The 15476-nt window shown below is 37.9% G+C and overlaps 2 protein-coding genes across 7 annotated transcripts in view; one reads left to right on the plus strand and one right to left on the minus strand.

The window, feature by feature from the left end:
- Positions 1-15476, plus strand: part of CUL4B (cullin 4B) — a 98776-nt gene that overhangs the window by 17420 nt on the left and 65880 nt on the right. The gene's annotated exons all lie outside the window — the stretch shown is intronic.
- The window catches only part of MCTS1 (MCTS1 re-initiation and release factor), a 43928-nt gene that overhangs the window by 10793 nt on the left and 17659 nt on the right, over positions 1-15476 (minus strand). For 3 of the 6 annotated variants that reach the window (XR_007515905.1, XR_007515904.1, XM_049872521.1), the window contains exons 1-6: positions 10351-10472; positions 9025-9226; positions 6754-6906; positions 6101-6198; positions 3104-3237; positions 1023-1090 (exon numbers count right to left, since the gene is read on the minus strand). Coding sequence is in view for 4 of the 6 variants with exons in the window: in XM_049872521.1 (XP_049728478.1) it covers positions 1023-1090; positions 3104-3237; positions 6101-6198; positions 6754-6906; positions 9025-9074 (503 nt within the window). In the remaining 2 variants the exon portion in view is untranslated. Of the gene's footprint in view, positions 1-1022; positions 1091-3103; positions 3238-6100; positions 6199-6753; positions 6907-8032; positions 8388-9024; positions 9227-10350; positions 10473-15476 lie in introns of those variants that run through there. The other 3 variants (XM_049872522.1, XM_049872524.1, XM_049872523.1) reach the window with 3 other exon arrangements.

Below are 15476 nucleotides of genomic sequence, written 5' to 3' on the forward strand. Positions count from 1 at the left end.
TGCTCTTTGCAATTATTATTTCACATATAGGGAATTTATATTGTTATCGTTAGGTGCCATCAAGTCAGTTCCAACTCATGGCGACCCTATAGGACAGAATAGAATTGCTCCATAGGGTTTCCAAGGAGCAGCTGGTAGATTCAAACTGCTGACCTTTTGGTTAGCAGTCAAGCTCTTAACCACTGTGTCACCAGGGCTCTTTATTTATATTACACTTACATTATTATCTATATAAAGCTACATTACTCCACTGCAGTTCATGTCTTAAAGTGATCTAACTAGCGATTCTATAGAAGCAGAGTAACAGATGCCTCCATACCAGGAGAATATCAAAGTGTTACATTAACCCTGAAACAAAATTAATAGGAATGATTTAGTCATCATATGGCTCCAATATTTTAAAATATACTGCCTGTATTTGGGTACTATAACATTTCCCTAACATGCTGTCTTTCCTATACCACCAGGTCAGTATACAAAAAAAAAAACCCACTGCCATCAAGTTAGTTCCAACTCAAAGCCACCCTACAGGACAGAGTAGAACTGCCCCATAGTGTTTTCAAGGAGTACCTGGTGGATTCAAACTGGTGACCTTTTGGCTAGCAGCCATAGCTCTCAACCACTGTGCCACCAGGATTTCCCAGGTCAGTCTACAAAAGATAAATACTGTGTGGTGCTGAACTCTATCACTGTTTAAAAACTAGCAGAAAAACATCTTCCCCCTCCTCCTCAATGTAAGTCTTACTAAATGAAAATATCTGAAAGTATCACATACGTGCATATAAAACAGCTAGCTTTTGTTTGGACTTGGGTACTTTTCAGAATGCTTAAGAAAGCATGCAGTCCTTAAAACAAAGTAGCTTTCAGTGGCTTTCCTAAGTGTTAACGAAAAATCAGAAATGAAGCTTCCGTTGTTGGATACTTGCATGATGTGATATGAACAAAAGCAAATTTCACCTGTAATTCTGATGCTTCCTGGGTAGGTTAGCTGAAAACCTAAGAGGGTCTAAAGTGAGACTTACATATCTTCTGCAGACATCTTCATGACTCCAACACACAGAGCATGCTGTTTTCCTTCTGCCATTATTGCCTGAAAACACAGCTAAGAAAACTTATCTATCAAAATGCCTTTATGTGGGGGGAAGTGGGGCCAAATAATGATTATGTTGCTAGTTAAGCCACTTTGAACCCATCTTGTGTCCTCTCCTAGATTGTTAACTCCTTGAGGGCAGGGGCCTAGCAGAGTCTCCGGCCACATTGTTAAGTGCTCAGTAAATGCTAAATGAATGTGTCTAATAATAATTGTTCATTTTCAAGTCAGATGTTAATACTTTAACTCAAACACTAACAAAACCAGAATAGGTCATTCAAAAAAGGAGATAAAATTTCTCGTATGTAAACATTAAAAACTGAAATAAATATCAATTGTTCTAGTGTTTTAATCACTGAATGGTTGTTTTATGTAAAAACCCATTGCCGTCGAGTCGATTCTGACTCATAGCGACCCTATAGGTCAGAGTAGAACTGCCCCATAGAGTTCCCAAGGAGCGCATGGTGGATTTGAACTGCTGACCTTTTGGTTAGCAGCCGTAACACTTAACCACTACACCACCAGGGTTTCCGTTTTATGTAAAGGACACGTTAAAACAATAATTTTATTGCTACTCTATCTTTAAGAGCCTGATAAAACAGTTATAACCTTTTGAGAACAATGAGAATGTTCTTGGTTATCATTTGAAGCTTCTGGAAAGTTCAACACTACAGTACATATTTTTAAAAAAGTAAAGGGTCAAGGATACATGGGACCTCTCGGTACTATTTTTACAACTTTCTATACATGTATAATCACTGCAAAATAAAAAGTATTTTTAAAAAGTAAAGGCTATGGTGTACTAGGAAATTTCTCCATTTAAGGGAAACTCCAGACCTATAAACTTACCAACACTTGTAGAAATTATAAAAATGTAACCTGTCCTCACAGAATACTTTTTTCTCCATTGGTTTTAATTCATTTATTCATTCAATGTTCCACAAATATGTAATCACATATTATGTAGCCAGTATCTATTATCAGTACAAGCTTTTCCTAAGATATGAATATACAACTTTTACTACCTCTTAGATATAACTGCTGCAACAAAGGATACTGTCCTTTTGAGCAAAGAATACATTCTCAAACCTACTCCAATGGCTTTTTCACTCCACAATGATTTCTCCATTTCCATCAAAGACAGTTCCTTTTCTGAGACAAATGGCCACTTTAGCTATGACAAAGATGTCCTCCTGTCCAGAATAGTTCACAAAAATATATTTAATCCAGAATATAGCTGAAACAGCACCATAGACAATGGAGACAATGCTGAAGAATTATTCAGCTATGAGATGGATATTTTAAGGACTACCTGGGACTCTAACATTCCTCTTTGAGAAGACATGTTCTGAGGCCCAAAGAACCAACTTAAAAATGAACTTTTAAAATAAAAGTTGCTGATTGCTAATATTTCCCTATCTACCCGCTTTTAACACAAAATTTTGTTTGGGAAAGGAGATAACAGTACCTGGTGCCTAAGTTCCTTTCCCTTTTGAGTGATTTTACTCCAGTGTATAAAAGCGGCAAGCTGATGTCAAAGAAGTGATCTAATCATATCATGTATATCCTCTCCATTAATAATCAAGTGTTTGTACTGTATACTTAGTTTGGGCCCTAACTGGATTGAAATGCCGCTGGGACTCTTTTCTAACTTGTTTAATTTCTAAGAAGCTACCTACGATGGGATACAATTTAGTCTCAAGCGATAAAAAAAGAAAAAAAAATTACTTCCCATTTCTTCAAATGTAACCAGAAAGGCAAGAGAAAAGAGTTAACAGTAACTACCAAAAAACCCAATGAAGCAATTCTACTCTGCACACGTGGGGTAGCCCTGAGTCAGAATCGACTAGACAGCAACTAACAATAACAGCCTCCAAAAAAGTGTATCTAATGTTCTCTTGATTGTAGAGCTTCCGGAAGTGGCATGAAAACAATGTATATGTTTTTATGTAAGTACACAATATATATGTTTTCAGCAAGGACACAATGAATGCCTTTTCCTGGGAAGGATACAACAATCGTGTCTACTGCAGCTGGGTAAAGCTTAGCTCCAGGAGAAGTTAAGCCTGGACACATGATATTTGCTCCACTGAGTACAAATTTGATGGCTCCTTTATCAACCTGCTGATGTGGCAGGATAAAAGGATCTAGAAGAAAAGAAATACATCATATAATTTAATATGACTAAGGAAGCAACAGAAAAAGGCAAAGGACATGAACAAATATTTCCCCAAATTACAGTATTCTGACAGATGCAAAATAAAATTGAGATACCATCCCTCACCTATCAAATTGGTAAATATTTTTAAGAAAATTAATTCCCAGTGCTAATGAGTGTAGAAAAACTGGCATTCCCATGTACTGCTGGAAGGCTTATAAATGGACATCTTTCTGTAGGAATACTTGGCCACGTGTATCAACAGCCTTAAAAAGATTCAAACTCTTTGACTCAATAATTCTACTTCTAGAACTTTATCTTAAGGGGGAAAAAAAGATATAAAGATGTTCACTGCAGCATTATGCATAAGAGAAATAAACTGGAATCAACCTAAATGTTCAACAATAAGGTAAGAGATAAATAACTTAAGGTATTTTTTTATGTCTATAATATCTATAAAATAGAACTATGTTTTCATGAATACTTAATGCTACGAGAAATGTTCATAATGGAGAACCCAATTTAAAAAGGAAAAAATATGCATTTGCACACACACACACAGAGGAAATAAACAGATGAAAGTATACCAATATACTAACAATGGTTATCTCTAGGTCATAGGAATACAGGTAACTATTTGTTCTATATTTCTGTATTTTTCAAATTTCTATAATGAACACATATTTCCTTTTATAATCTTTAAAATATTTTATTTGTGTGTCTACACATAATTAGTAACCTAATGATTAAAAGATCCCTTCAGGATTTCCAACAATTACTAGAGAAAAATAAGCCTCTCAGGGCTGTCTATAGGTAAACTGTAACCCTCCCACTTGTCACAGAACAGGTTTTTGGTTTTTTTCTACAAAGAGCACAAATTAATTTAAAATCACCATAAATTAAACATCTTATTGATAAAAAGGAGCCTAAGTGAATGAATGCATCTACTACTCACAAGCCATAATTTGTTTTCTAGATCTTTATCCTCATTAATATTGGCCCTTAATAATAATCATAATAATAATAAATAGTAGTAGTGAACATTTATTGAACAATTACTGCATCGTTATAATGGCTACATTTATTGAACAATTACTACATCACTATAATGGCTATCGTATATTGAGCACTTACTATGTTCCAGGCACTGTTTAGGTGCTTTACATGCACTATCTCATTTAATCCTCACAACCCTGGAAGATATATACAATTATCATCTCCATTTTAAAGATAAGGAAACAAGGTTTAAAGAGGTTAAGTGACTTGTGAAAAGTGACATAATTATTAAGTAGCAGAGCTGGGAATTGAACCCAGGTGTGCCTAACTCAAGGTTCATGCTTTTAGCCACCCTATTATCTTGCTTCTTTTACAAGAATAACTTTAAGATTTCTAAAAGGTTGGTCCCCAGCAAAATACTATTAAATAAGAACATCTTTTCCCCCACAACTTATAATGAAAATGTTCAACATACAGAAACTTTGGAAGAATACTACAGTGGATACCTGGACACCATCTACTTAGATTCAACAATTGTTCATTAACATTGTTGTATTTTTTTTTTATACACATACATTTTTTCCTCTAACATTTAAAAGTGAATTCATACATAATACTTCAGTGTAAATAAGCACACATCTCCTAGGAATAAAGACATTCTAAAAAACTACAATACCATTGTCACATGTAAAAACTTAACAATATTTCTACAATATTATTGTATAGCCAAACCATATTCAAATTTCCCTCAGTTGCCCCAAGAAAGTCTTTTATAGCTTGAATTTTTGCTTGTTTTTTCAAACCAGGATCCAATCTAGGTTTACACCATAGATTGTCTCTTTGTTCTCTTTTAGATGAATATGAATTAGCATCACCAAAATATCTTAATATGACCAAAATATTTTCATTTAAAACCCATTGCATCAGGACTCAATTACTCTCCATCCCAATTTTTTTAACCTGGTGAATTCAATACTTAATCAAATAATTGTAATTAAATAATTGTAATTATTCCCTTATAAATACTCACCCAACAGCTTTACTGCTCCTGACCTCTGTACCACCAGGTAATTTAAAAATTTATCTCCTATTACGAAAATGCCAAACTCATTAAGTCACCACCACCACCACCAACAGAGCCCTCCAGTCACTCCCTTCCCTTCTGCCTCTTGGCTAGAATACCAGGCTGAAAAGCAGAATTTTACTTCACAGTTGAAAACTTCTTATGCCCTGGGATCGTATCTTTCTTTGGATTTTCTTTTGTAATGTACTCAATCTAACAACATGCAAATATGAGTACATAATAAACACTTGGTTTCATAACATCTGACCATAGCACTGGCCTAATGATTCCTGGGACTCCATATTTAGCCAGTGCTTTCCCCTACATAGAAATGTCTCTATTAGACAAACTTAATTACAAATTTAAAAGAAGAAAATGCTTACAGCACTTATCAACTTGTGAATATATATTTGTGTAATTATCTAATTAATGTCTGTTCTCATATAGACTGTTAGCTTCATAAGGATAGGGATCATGTCTGTATTTGCTTCCCATTTTATTCTAGGTACCTAGCTCAGTGCCTGGCACATAGTAAGTTCAATAAATATTTGTTGAATGAATGAATGTTCTTTCCTGGGCTTTCTGAAATGCAAAATAAGAGAACTGTAACCAAATTTGCATTTTTTTAGATTTTCCACAACATGAGGATTCATTTTAATTTTACATTCCATATTTAAAAAAAAAAAAGAAAATATGGAACCTAGTGCTAATAACACGTAACTATGAGAAGCCACTTTCAGCTCCTTTTGTGTCGTTCCATATCCCCAAATGTATGTTTTCTAACAAGACTTACATTTGTGAAGTAACCTTAGGGTTGGATAAAAAGGACCTTCTCTCTGTCTAAAAAATAGTAACTCTCCATTTACTGTAAGGATTTCTATATGTTCATGGCTGTAAGACAAATATCACAAAGTCGCAAGTTAGATACTTTGTTTCAAAAATGTATACAAGTCAAACATCCCTTAAAACTTATAACATGAAATATGCATATACAGAGATACAGTAAGCTGGTTTTTTTCTTTAATTTTGATAAAAGATCTAGACCAAAAAACATTGTTTAAATTGTTTTTCCTATCGTATCAGTCCAGTGGAGAAAAAAAAAAGAAAAATATGACCTATTACAATTTTATTTCATGTTTTATTATTTTAATTCCACTGTTAGATACTTAAATAAAGCAAATCTCCACTGTAAAAACTGAAGTATATTAAACCAAACCCTAAATAAAAACACTTAATTCATTAAATAAAAAAACCAGTACACAAAGCCACATCTTTTGGACAAAGAAATATATTTGAATATATGACTATTGATAAATTCTGCTTATCTATTCCCATCATTAATCTATCAGTAGTTAATGTGAAAATAATTCTGTTTTTTGTAAGGACAGCCTAATCATTGAATATTCAGCTACTCAGAGCTTTACATAGAGACAAACAAAGACTTACCATCGTACTATTTTGACAGGATCTTTCTTAGGCATGATTTGATTAAGCCATGGTTCAATACCTGGAAATTGCTCTACCAATTGATTCTTAATACCCTTAATAACTGAGGTTTTCAACTGGATGCAGTTGGACACATTTTCTTTTTCATCAAATCTGCAAAGGAAAAAAAAAAGGTATTTCTAAGTAAACAATCAGAATAGCTAGTCATCGTCTCCCAAGCATGTATTTAGATACCTAAAATAATTATGCAGTAATTTAAAATAGCATTTCCCTTTTATTCAGCCCAGCACAAAACCAATGTCTTAATACAATATTAAAATAAACTCAATGTCCACAGCAATTAACTGGAGAGGGGAGTGGAGTAGGAGGCACGTTTCCCCTTATAATCTGTAGTCAGCTACACAAATGCCTTTTCTGGAAAATCCTGTCCAGTTCTACCCAGGAAGAAACACAGACTCCTTCCAATAATAAAACCTATGCAAAAAACAAAACCAAAAAAGAAAAAAACCCTCAAGTGTTGAGATACAGAAGACTAACCCAAACATAACAGAAAATTGACCCCAGCTAGGCTATGTAATTTGCTGACTTTTTTTTTTTAATGAAGATGATTTCTAAGATCCCTATTTATTTTTGCTCAAAATTTCATGTACAAAACCCACCTTCCTTTGCCCATGTTCCCCCCTTGCTTTTTGCGTCTACCAAATCTGGAAGGCAAACCCACTGGGTAGGTTCCCAAGGAATTTCTGTCTCCCTTACACTGAATAGCCTATGGGACAATCACGATATTTTCAAGACAATGTTAACCTAGCAGCTAGGCAATAGGCATGACAGGCCGCTTGTTTCCTGTCACGCAGACTCCTTCACTCCCATGACCCAGGAAGTCAAGCCTTCCTCTATTCAGTTCATAACTAATAACTTACGGCAGCGAGTGCAGGGCTCTCCTCTCAGTTAAAGAGGCTATGCCCCTAAAGCGCAGTGCAAGGATGTGATTGGTAGAACCCTAGAAATGGAAATAGGATTGGGGAAGGGGGCAAAGAACAGGAGAAAGGGGTAGGCAGAAAGAAAATGAGAGTTGGCGAGAGGAGACCGAAATCCGATTGAGGATTAGGGATGGAAAGCTTAAAGAAGTGTTGCGAGTCAGAGCATAATACTATAGAAAACCTTAGGGAGTCAGGATGGCAGGGGAGGGGGAGAAAGAGGATTGTAGCTCTCACCCTCTTCCCCACCCCACCCCCACCGCCTTTGTGAGCAGCCGAAGGAGACCACAGCATGTCCTTACTTCTTGAACATGATCCAAGGTGAAGGGGGTGACGATAGGGAAGGGCCCGGATTGGGAAAGAAATTGAATTAAGAAGGGTCCGGCAGATACCCTTACACGAGGAGGGCCAGCACTGACAGTCGGAGCAGTTGTCGCTAGCCGGAAAGCGAAAGAGCCAGTCGCGCCTTACGGCTTAGTGAAATCTGACTACTTCCGCTTCTCTGGACTCCACGTAGGCGCTTTTGCTGGTTCTTTTTGGGGTACGATTACTGTCCAGAGGGAGTAGCTAAAAGGGCGGGACTTGAGAAGGAAGATGAGGTAGAGCAATTCTTTCCAGTTGCAGGCAGCGAAGAATGGAAGGGGCGGAGAATCAATCTTAGCAGCAGTTATGACAGTTGTACGGGTTCCTCACAGGGTCAAGGTTCTTCCGTGTTCCGTTGCTACCTACAGCTAACCTACATTTTGTTCCTGTCTCTGGCCAACAAATGAATTGGTGCTTGCCGAACAGCATGAACGCAGGCAACCCAGGGGGTTTCATGTTACTGCCCAGCTAAATTTGAATTGCCGGTAAACAATGAATAATTGTTTTTGTATAAGTGCAATATTCGGGACGGACTAAAAATAATTGTTTCAAGTTGAACTATAAATCAAGAAAAGTAATGTCGTTGAAGGATAGAATTGCTCCTCCGCGAGCAATACTGAACAGTAAATCTCACTGTAGAGATAACTAACAGCTAAAGAAATCCGTTTTGCTTGTGTAATTTTAAAAAGGAGAGCTGATAGAAAAAAAAACAAAATTATGTCATTCAAGGGTTTTGACCAACAAAGCAACCATAGGAAAATAAAAAATCCCGAACACGCACTACCGAGGAGGTAGGGTGAGTGTGCACTGATCCATAAAGCAAATACACCAGTCTCTCCAGGGAGAAGTAGTCTGGTCCATACTGCGGAGATGGAAGCTTCAAACAATCATAGCAAACGTTACATGCATTTCAATTGTCCAACTAACTCACCTTGCTTTGATTCTGTGGTTACCAGCAATCTTAATCAATTGTCTTCCCATGAAGATCTGCCCCCTGGGAGAGAATTTGCTATTCTCAAATCCACGTGAACAATTATATTTGTCTTTGTAAATTAATAAATTGCATTCTGATTTATCAGTCTCTTTTTTTGAGCGTCCTTAGTGTGAATCCACATTCCCAGCATCACCCAATTCTGCAACATTTAGAACATTGAGTTTATGAACATGCAAAACTGAAGGCCCCTCCCCTCCCAAAAGAAAACAAAAACAAACTGAAGCCCAGACGCCAAGCTGTGGTTAGTGCTACATTGTCAGACTTCTTCCCTAACAGTCTTTCTTTCTTGGCAACTGCCACATTACCCTGGGAGTATAATGCACAATGTGTAATATATACTGTACGAACACAGTATAAACAATAAACAGTTACTGTGAAACAACCCTGGTGGCGTAGTGGTTAAGAGCTACAGCTGCTAACCAAAAGGTCGGCAGTTCAAATCAGGTGCTCCTTGGAAAACCCTATGGGGCAGTTCGACAACGGGTTTTTATGAAACAATTTGAATGAGTGAAAAATAATTTGTATCAGAGTTACAGTAACATAATACCATATGTAATAACCATATACTCCACTTAAAAAAAAAATTGCCTTCGAGTCGATTCCAACTCATAGCGACCCTGCAGGATAGAGTAGAACTGCCCCATAGAGTTTCCAAGGAGCACCTGGTAGATTCGAATTGCCGACATTTTGGTTAGCAGCCCTAGCTCTTAACCACTACTACACCTATATTCTACTAGCAATTAAAATTGACTTGGACCTAGAAATTAATAATACCTAGACGAATTTCCTAATTTCTTGAGCTTTTCGTTTGAGAAACCTACTAATTTTATACTTATTAAAAAGCATTATTCTGAAATTTTGCAATGGTATAAAATAATAAAAACCAAAACCAAACCGTTGCCGTCAAGTGGATTGTGACCCTACAGGACAGAGCAGAACTGGCCCCATCAAGTTTCCAAGGAGCGCCTGGTGGATTCGAACTGCTGGCCTTTTGGTTAGCAGCACTTAACCACTACACCACCAGGGTTTCCATAAAATAATAGCTAACTTTTAATTCTATAAAAATTACACATACTCTGAATTATGACAAATCTTACATGCGTGGAATGGATATGAAGTTACAAGTACATACATATTTTAATCTACTTTCACACATTCTGATAATTCCAGAAACCAAACCTGAATTATGACAAATGCCAAATTAGGTTATTAGTATTAATGAGATATTCAGTACCTTCACAAGCACCTTCATTCATAACTCACCTACACAGGTACAGAAGTAGAGTCTACTTTTCACTGCAATGCATTTCTGGATATTGTGTTGTAAATGGTTTTATCATAAAGTGGATTCTGTTTTTCCAAGGTTATAATTGAGGATTTGCACCTTACAAAGGATTCATCTTCACATAAATCACTGCTACAACAAACAGGATGTCATAAAAGAAAAAGTACCTCAAAATAAACCTCTTCAAAAATTAAAATAATGAACTCCATTTATTCTTGCAATAAAATATTAAGGACCTTTGTTTTAGTCACACATGTTCTCTGTCCTATGATTTGTGCATAAATGTTCTGTGCAATTTATTTTACAAGAGTCTTCAATGTACATGCAGCACCTGACACAGAAAACCTATTTGACTAAAATAAGTAATCTGGCTATAATACGCATTAGAGGTTTATTTGAACAATTGTGGTTACCTTCTTAGAATGTTGAAAGGGTTTTTATAGAGTCATCTTGATGTGGGGCTCTAACTAAAATGCCGCCCAAGGAAGTATGCAGTAAGACCTTCTTTTCTTCATAAACTTCTTTGAGCATGGCACCAAAACCCTTGAGAGCATCAAGGAAAGGAAAGGTTTCATTAAGAGCTAAGCCCTAGCTTTGAACACTGGAGGAGCTGCTTTCACTAAAAAAAAAAAAAAAAAAATTGGGCCACTGCCAGACACCTGCTGGGCCTCACATATCTCAGAATCCACAGTCTGTGAAGCCTTCCATTAGGGTCACGTTTCCCACAAACTCCCTCTCAGCCTCGCCTTATTGTCTCCCACAAGGGCAAGACATACCTAAGACTTGCGCCCCCCACACCCACCACCAATCACTCTGCAGAGCACAGGTGAGAGAACGCATTGGCGCTGTGTTATGGATTGAATCCTAATACACAAAAAAATATGTGTTGGAATCCTACCTGTAGACGTAATCCTGTTTGGAAAAAAGGTTTTCTCTGTTAGGCTAACGAGGCCATGTCAGTGTAGAGTGTGTGCTATACCTAATCATTTTTGCGTTATTAAAAAGAGCAAATTAGACACAGATGGATGCATATACTGGGGAAGACAGATGCCACCTGAGGATTGCCAAGAATCAAGGAATTCCTGGGGCTACCAACAAGAAAGGAATCAACACAGCTGTCCCTGAAAAAACTAAAAACAGAACTACCATTATTGTTGTATGCTGTCAAGTTGATTCCAAATTATAGCGACCCTATAGGACAGAGTAGAAGTGCCCCATGGGGTTTCCAAGGGCCAGCTGGTGGATTTGAACTGCCAGCCTTTGGGTGAGCAGCCTGAGCTCTTAACCACTTCACCACCAGGGCTCCAGAACTACCATTATGATCCAGCAATTCCACTCTTAGGTATATACCCAAAAGACTTGAAAGCAGAGACTCAAGAAGAGACTTGTACACCAGTGTTCACTGCAGCACTATTCACAATAGCCAAAAGATGGAAACAACCTAAATGCCCATCAACAGATGAATGGATAAACATAACGTGGCACATACACACAATGGAATACTACTCAGCCAGCAGGAGGAATGAAGTCTTGATACATGCTACAGTATGGATGGAGCTTGAAGACATTATGCTGAGTGAAATAAGCCAATCACAAAAGCACAACTATTGTATGACCTCACTTATATAAAAAGAAAAGTCAAATGTATAGAGACTAAAGTTTATTGGTGGTTACCAGGGGCAGGAGGGAGGGCGAAAGGGGGTAACAGTGATGGAAAAATCGCATTGTTCAAGGGTAGTTGCACAGCCGATTATTCTAATTGCTGTCAATAAGTAGTAAACCTGTAAAAAGTTCAATAGGCAAAAGTGCAATAGATATTGTCTTAGTTAACTAGTGCTGCTATTACAGAAATGCCACGAGTAGATTTAAAAAATAGAAGTTTATTCTCTCAGAGTTTAAGAGGCTAGAAGTCTGAATTCAGGGTGCCAGCTCCAGGGGAAGGCTTTCTCTGTTGGCCCTGGGGTAAGGTCCTTGTCATCAATCTTCCCCTGGTCTAGAAGCTTCTCAGTGCAGGGACCCTGGGTCCAAAGGACGTGCTCCACTCCCAGCGCTCCTTCCTTGGTGGCATGAGGCCCCACTCCTCTCTGCTCACTTCTCTCTTTTACATCTCAAAAAGAGATTGGCTTAAGATCCAACCTAATCTTATAGATTGAGGCCTGCCCTATTAATATAACTGCCTCTAATCCTGCCTCATTAACATCATAGAGGTAGGATTTACAACACATAGGAAAATCACATCAGATGACAAAACGATGGACAATCACACAATACTGGGAATTATGGCCTAGCCAAGTTGACACATTTTTGGGGGACACAATCAATCCAGAACAGATATTTTTACAACAACGACAAAAAAAAAAAAAAAAAAGAGTAGCTGCTGAAGCTGCTTATATACAACAAAACACCTCATGGGATTAGGTTTCTTGGTTTGGAGGTTTAGGGTCATGGTTTCATGGGACATCCCAGCTCATTGGCCTAATAACGTGTTTAGTGCTTCTGTTCTACCTCCCAGTTCATTGTGGAGTGCCAGAAGTCTTAAAAGTTTGCAAGTACCACCCAAGGCACAACAATTGCTCTCTATTCACCTGGAGCAACAAAGGAAGAAGGGCAGTCAGGAATAAGAGGAAGATGTGGAATGTGAGGCTAATTGCCTCCATGAACAACTACCTCCTCTGTCAGGAGACCAGAAGAACTAGATGTTGCTCAGGTACCATTACTGAACATTTCGATCAAAGGTTCCATAGAAGAATTGTGATCAAAAGATGGAAAATTCAAAACAGAATGTCAAAATCTCGTTGACTCCAGACTTCCTTTTGGATGAACCCCTGAGACTATTACCTTGAGATGTTCTTTAAAAGTTAAACCAAAAATCCCCTGAAGCCTTCTTTAAACCAAACAATGGTTTAGCTTCTTAATTAGTAAAGAATGTCTGCTTTAAGCATTTTACTCTTTTAAAGAACTTATCTATATGGGATAAAATTGACAACAGGAACTGGAAAGGATAGGAAGCTTAGGGGCAGTGAGTTTGTTAATGGGGGAGGAACAACTTGGAAAAGGAGGGTGAGGATGGTTGTACAACTTGAAGTATGTAATCAATGGCACTGAATTGTACATGTAGAAATTATTGGTGTATGTTTTGCTGTATATATTCTCAACAAAAAATAAAACATTAAAAATATTTGCAGAAATGTGAGACAATGACACTCATTAGTTTTTTGTTTTGGAAATATTTTTCATAAAAATGTGTCAGGTTAACATGTAATAATTTCATTATTATTTTATAGTGAACAGATTTTTAATTTCTAATACAGTAAATGTTAATAGGTATAACCCACATAAACAAAAGCTCTTTGGGGGTTTCAGTAACTTCTAAGTGCTACTGAAGAGAAAGCCGAGATAAAAATGTTTGCAAACCATTGTTATAGATGAACCACTTGTGCTACTATCTAAAGCCTATGCTTCCACTTGTGGACCAGATCCCCTCCTACCTCAGCTACTTCAGGTCATGGCTTCACCACTTATCACCTATCTCACTAGCATTATACTTTTTTGTTGTTTTTTTTTTCCTCTTCACTGAATCACTTCCATCAGCGTACAAAAGTGCTGTTACTTCTCCACCTTAACAAAACTCTTGATCCAACTTCCTTCTCGAGCTGCATTTACGTACTCCCATTGCATCGAAACTCCTGGAAAGACAAATGCTCACTGTTTCAAATGTCTCTTCTCCTATTCTCTCTTGAAGTCACTTCAGTTAGGCTTTTGCCCCAACCACTCCACCGAAACTGCTCTTGTCAAGGTCCTCAATGACTTTCAGATGGTGGCTAAGTTTTCTCTCCCATCAGGTGGGGTAGGAGTCATATAAGTTCTCATCTTCACCTATCTGCAGCACTTTACATACTTGATCACTTCTTCCTGGAAACACTTTTTTGTATTCTCTTCTTTTGATGTTTCTCCTACCTCATTGGCTGCTCCTTCTCAGACTCCTTTGCTGATTCCTTTTCTCCCAGAGTTCTATCCTTAGTCGTCTTTTCTGTCCACACTTCCCCCCACCTCTTGGTGATCTAGTCTCAGAGCTTAGAATACCATCTATGTGCAATGACACCCACATTTATATCTCCAGCCTGGACTTCTCAAACTGCAGATTTGTATATTCAACTGCCTACTTGACTTCTCTGCTTGGATATCTAAGAGACATCTCAAACTCAACATGTCCAAAACTATGCTTCTAGTCACTCCCCTACACACACAACAAAACCTATCTTACCCATTGTCTTCCGTTGCTGACAACTCCATCTTTTCACTTGCTCACTCCCCAAAACTTGGAGATTTCTTTTACTCTTTTTTTTTCTCTCACACTCCACATCCAAGCCATCAGCAAATCCTACTGAGTTTTTTCTTCAAAATATATCCAAAATTCGAACACTTCTCACCACACTCACAGCTCCTGTCTTGATTCAAGCCCTCATTATCTCTTGCCTGGATATTATTTGAATAGCCTCCTAGCTGGTCTTCTACCTATACCCCTTACCCCAATCTATTCTCAACACAAGCCAGATTTTCCTGTTAAAAATGTCAGTCTCTTCTCCACTCAAACCTCTCCAGTGACTCCCCATCTCATTCTCAGTAAAACAAATATTCATACAACTTACAAGGTTTTTAATTATCTGGATTCCTGTTACCTCTTTGACTTCACTTCCTACTTACTCTTCCCTGCTTTCTCTGACTCCTTCTCCAGCCACACTTACCTCCTTGCTATTTTTCCAACACCCCAGAAATGCTCACACCTTAGGGTATTTGCACTGGCTGCATCTTGACTCCAAACTGGCTTCCTAATTTGCCTCCTTGCTTCCACCCTTATCCCTGCCCCCCCCCACCCTGTTACCATTGAGTCAATTCTGACTCACAGTGCCCCTATATGACAGAGGAGAACTGCCCCATATGGTTTCCAAGGCTGTAATCTTTAAGGAAGCAGACTGCCACATCATTCTACAGAGCAGCCGATGGGTTCTAACCTCCGACCTTTCAGTTAGCAGCTAAGCACTTAACCCCTACACCACCAGGGCTCCTCTGCCCTCACTTACAGCCTATTTTTCACACAGCAGCT

This window comes from Elephas maximus, chromosome X (genome assembly GCF_024166365.1).
Source record: "Elephas maximus indicus isolate mEleMax1 chromosome X, mEleMax1 primary haplotype, whole genome shotgun sequence".
In the NCBI taxonomy this organism is placed as follows: domain Eukaryota; kingdom Metazoa; phylum Chordata; class Mammalia; order Proboscidea; family Elephantidae; genus Elephas; species Elephas maximus.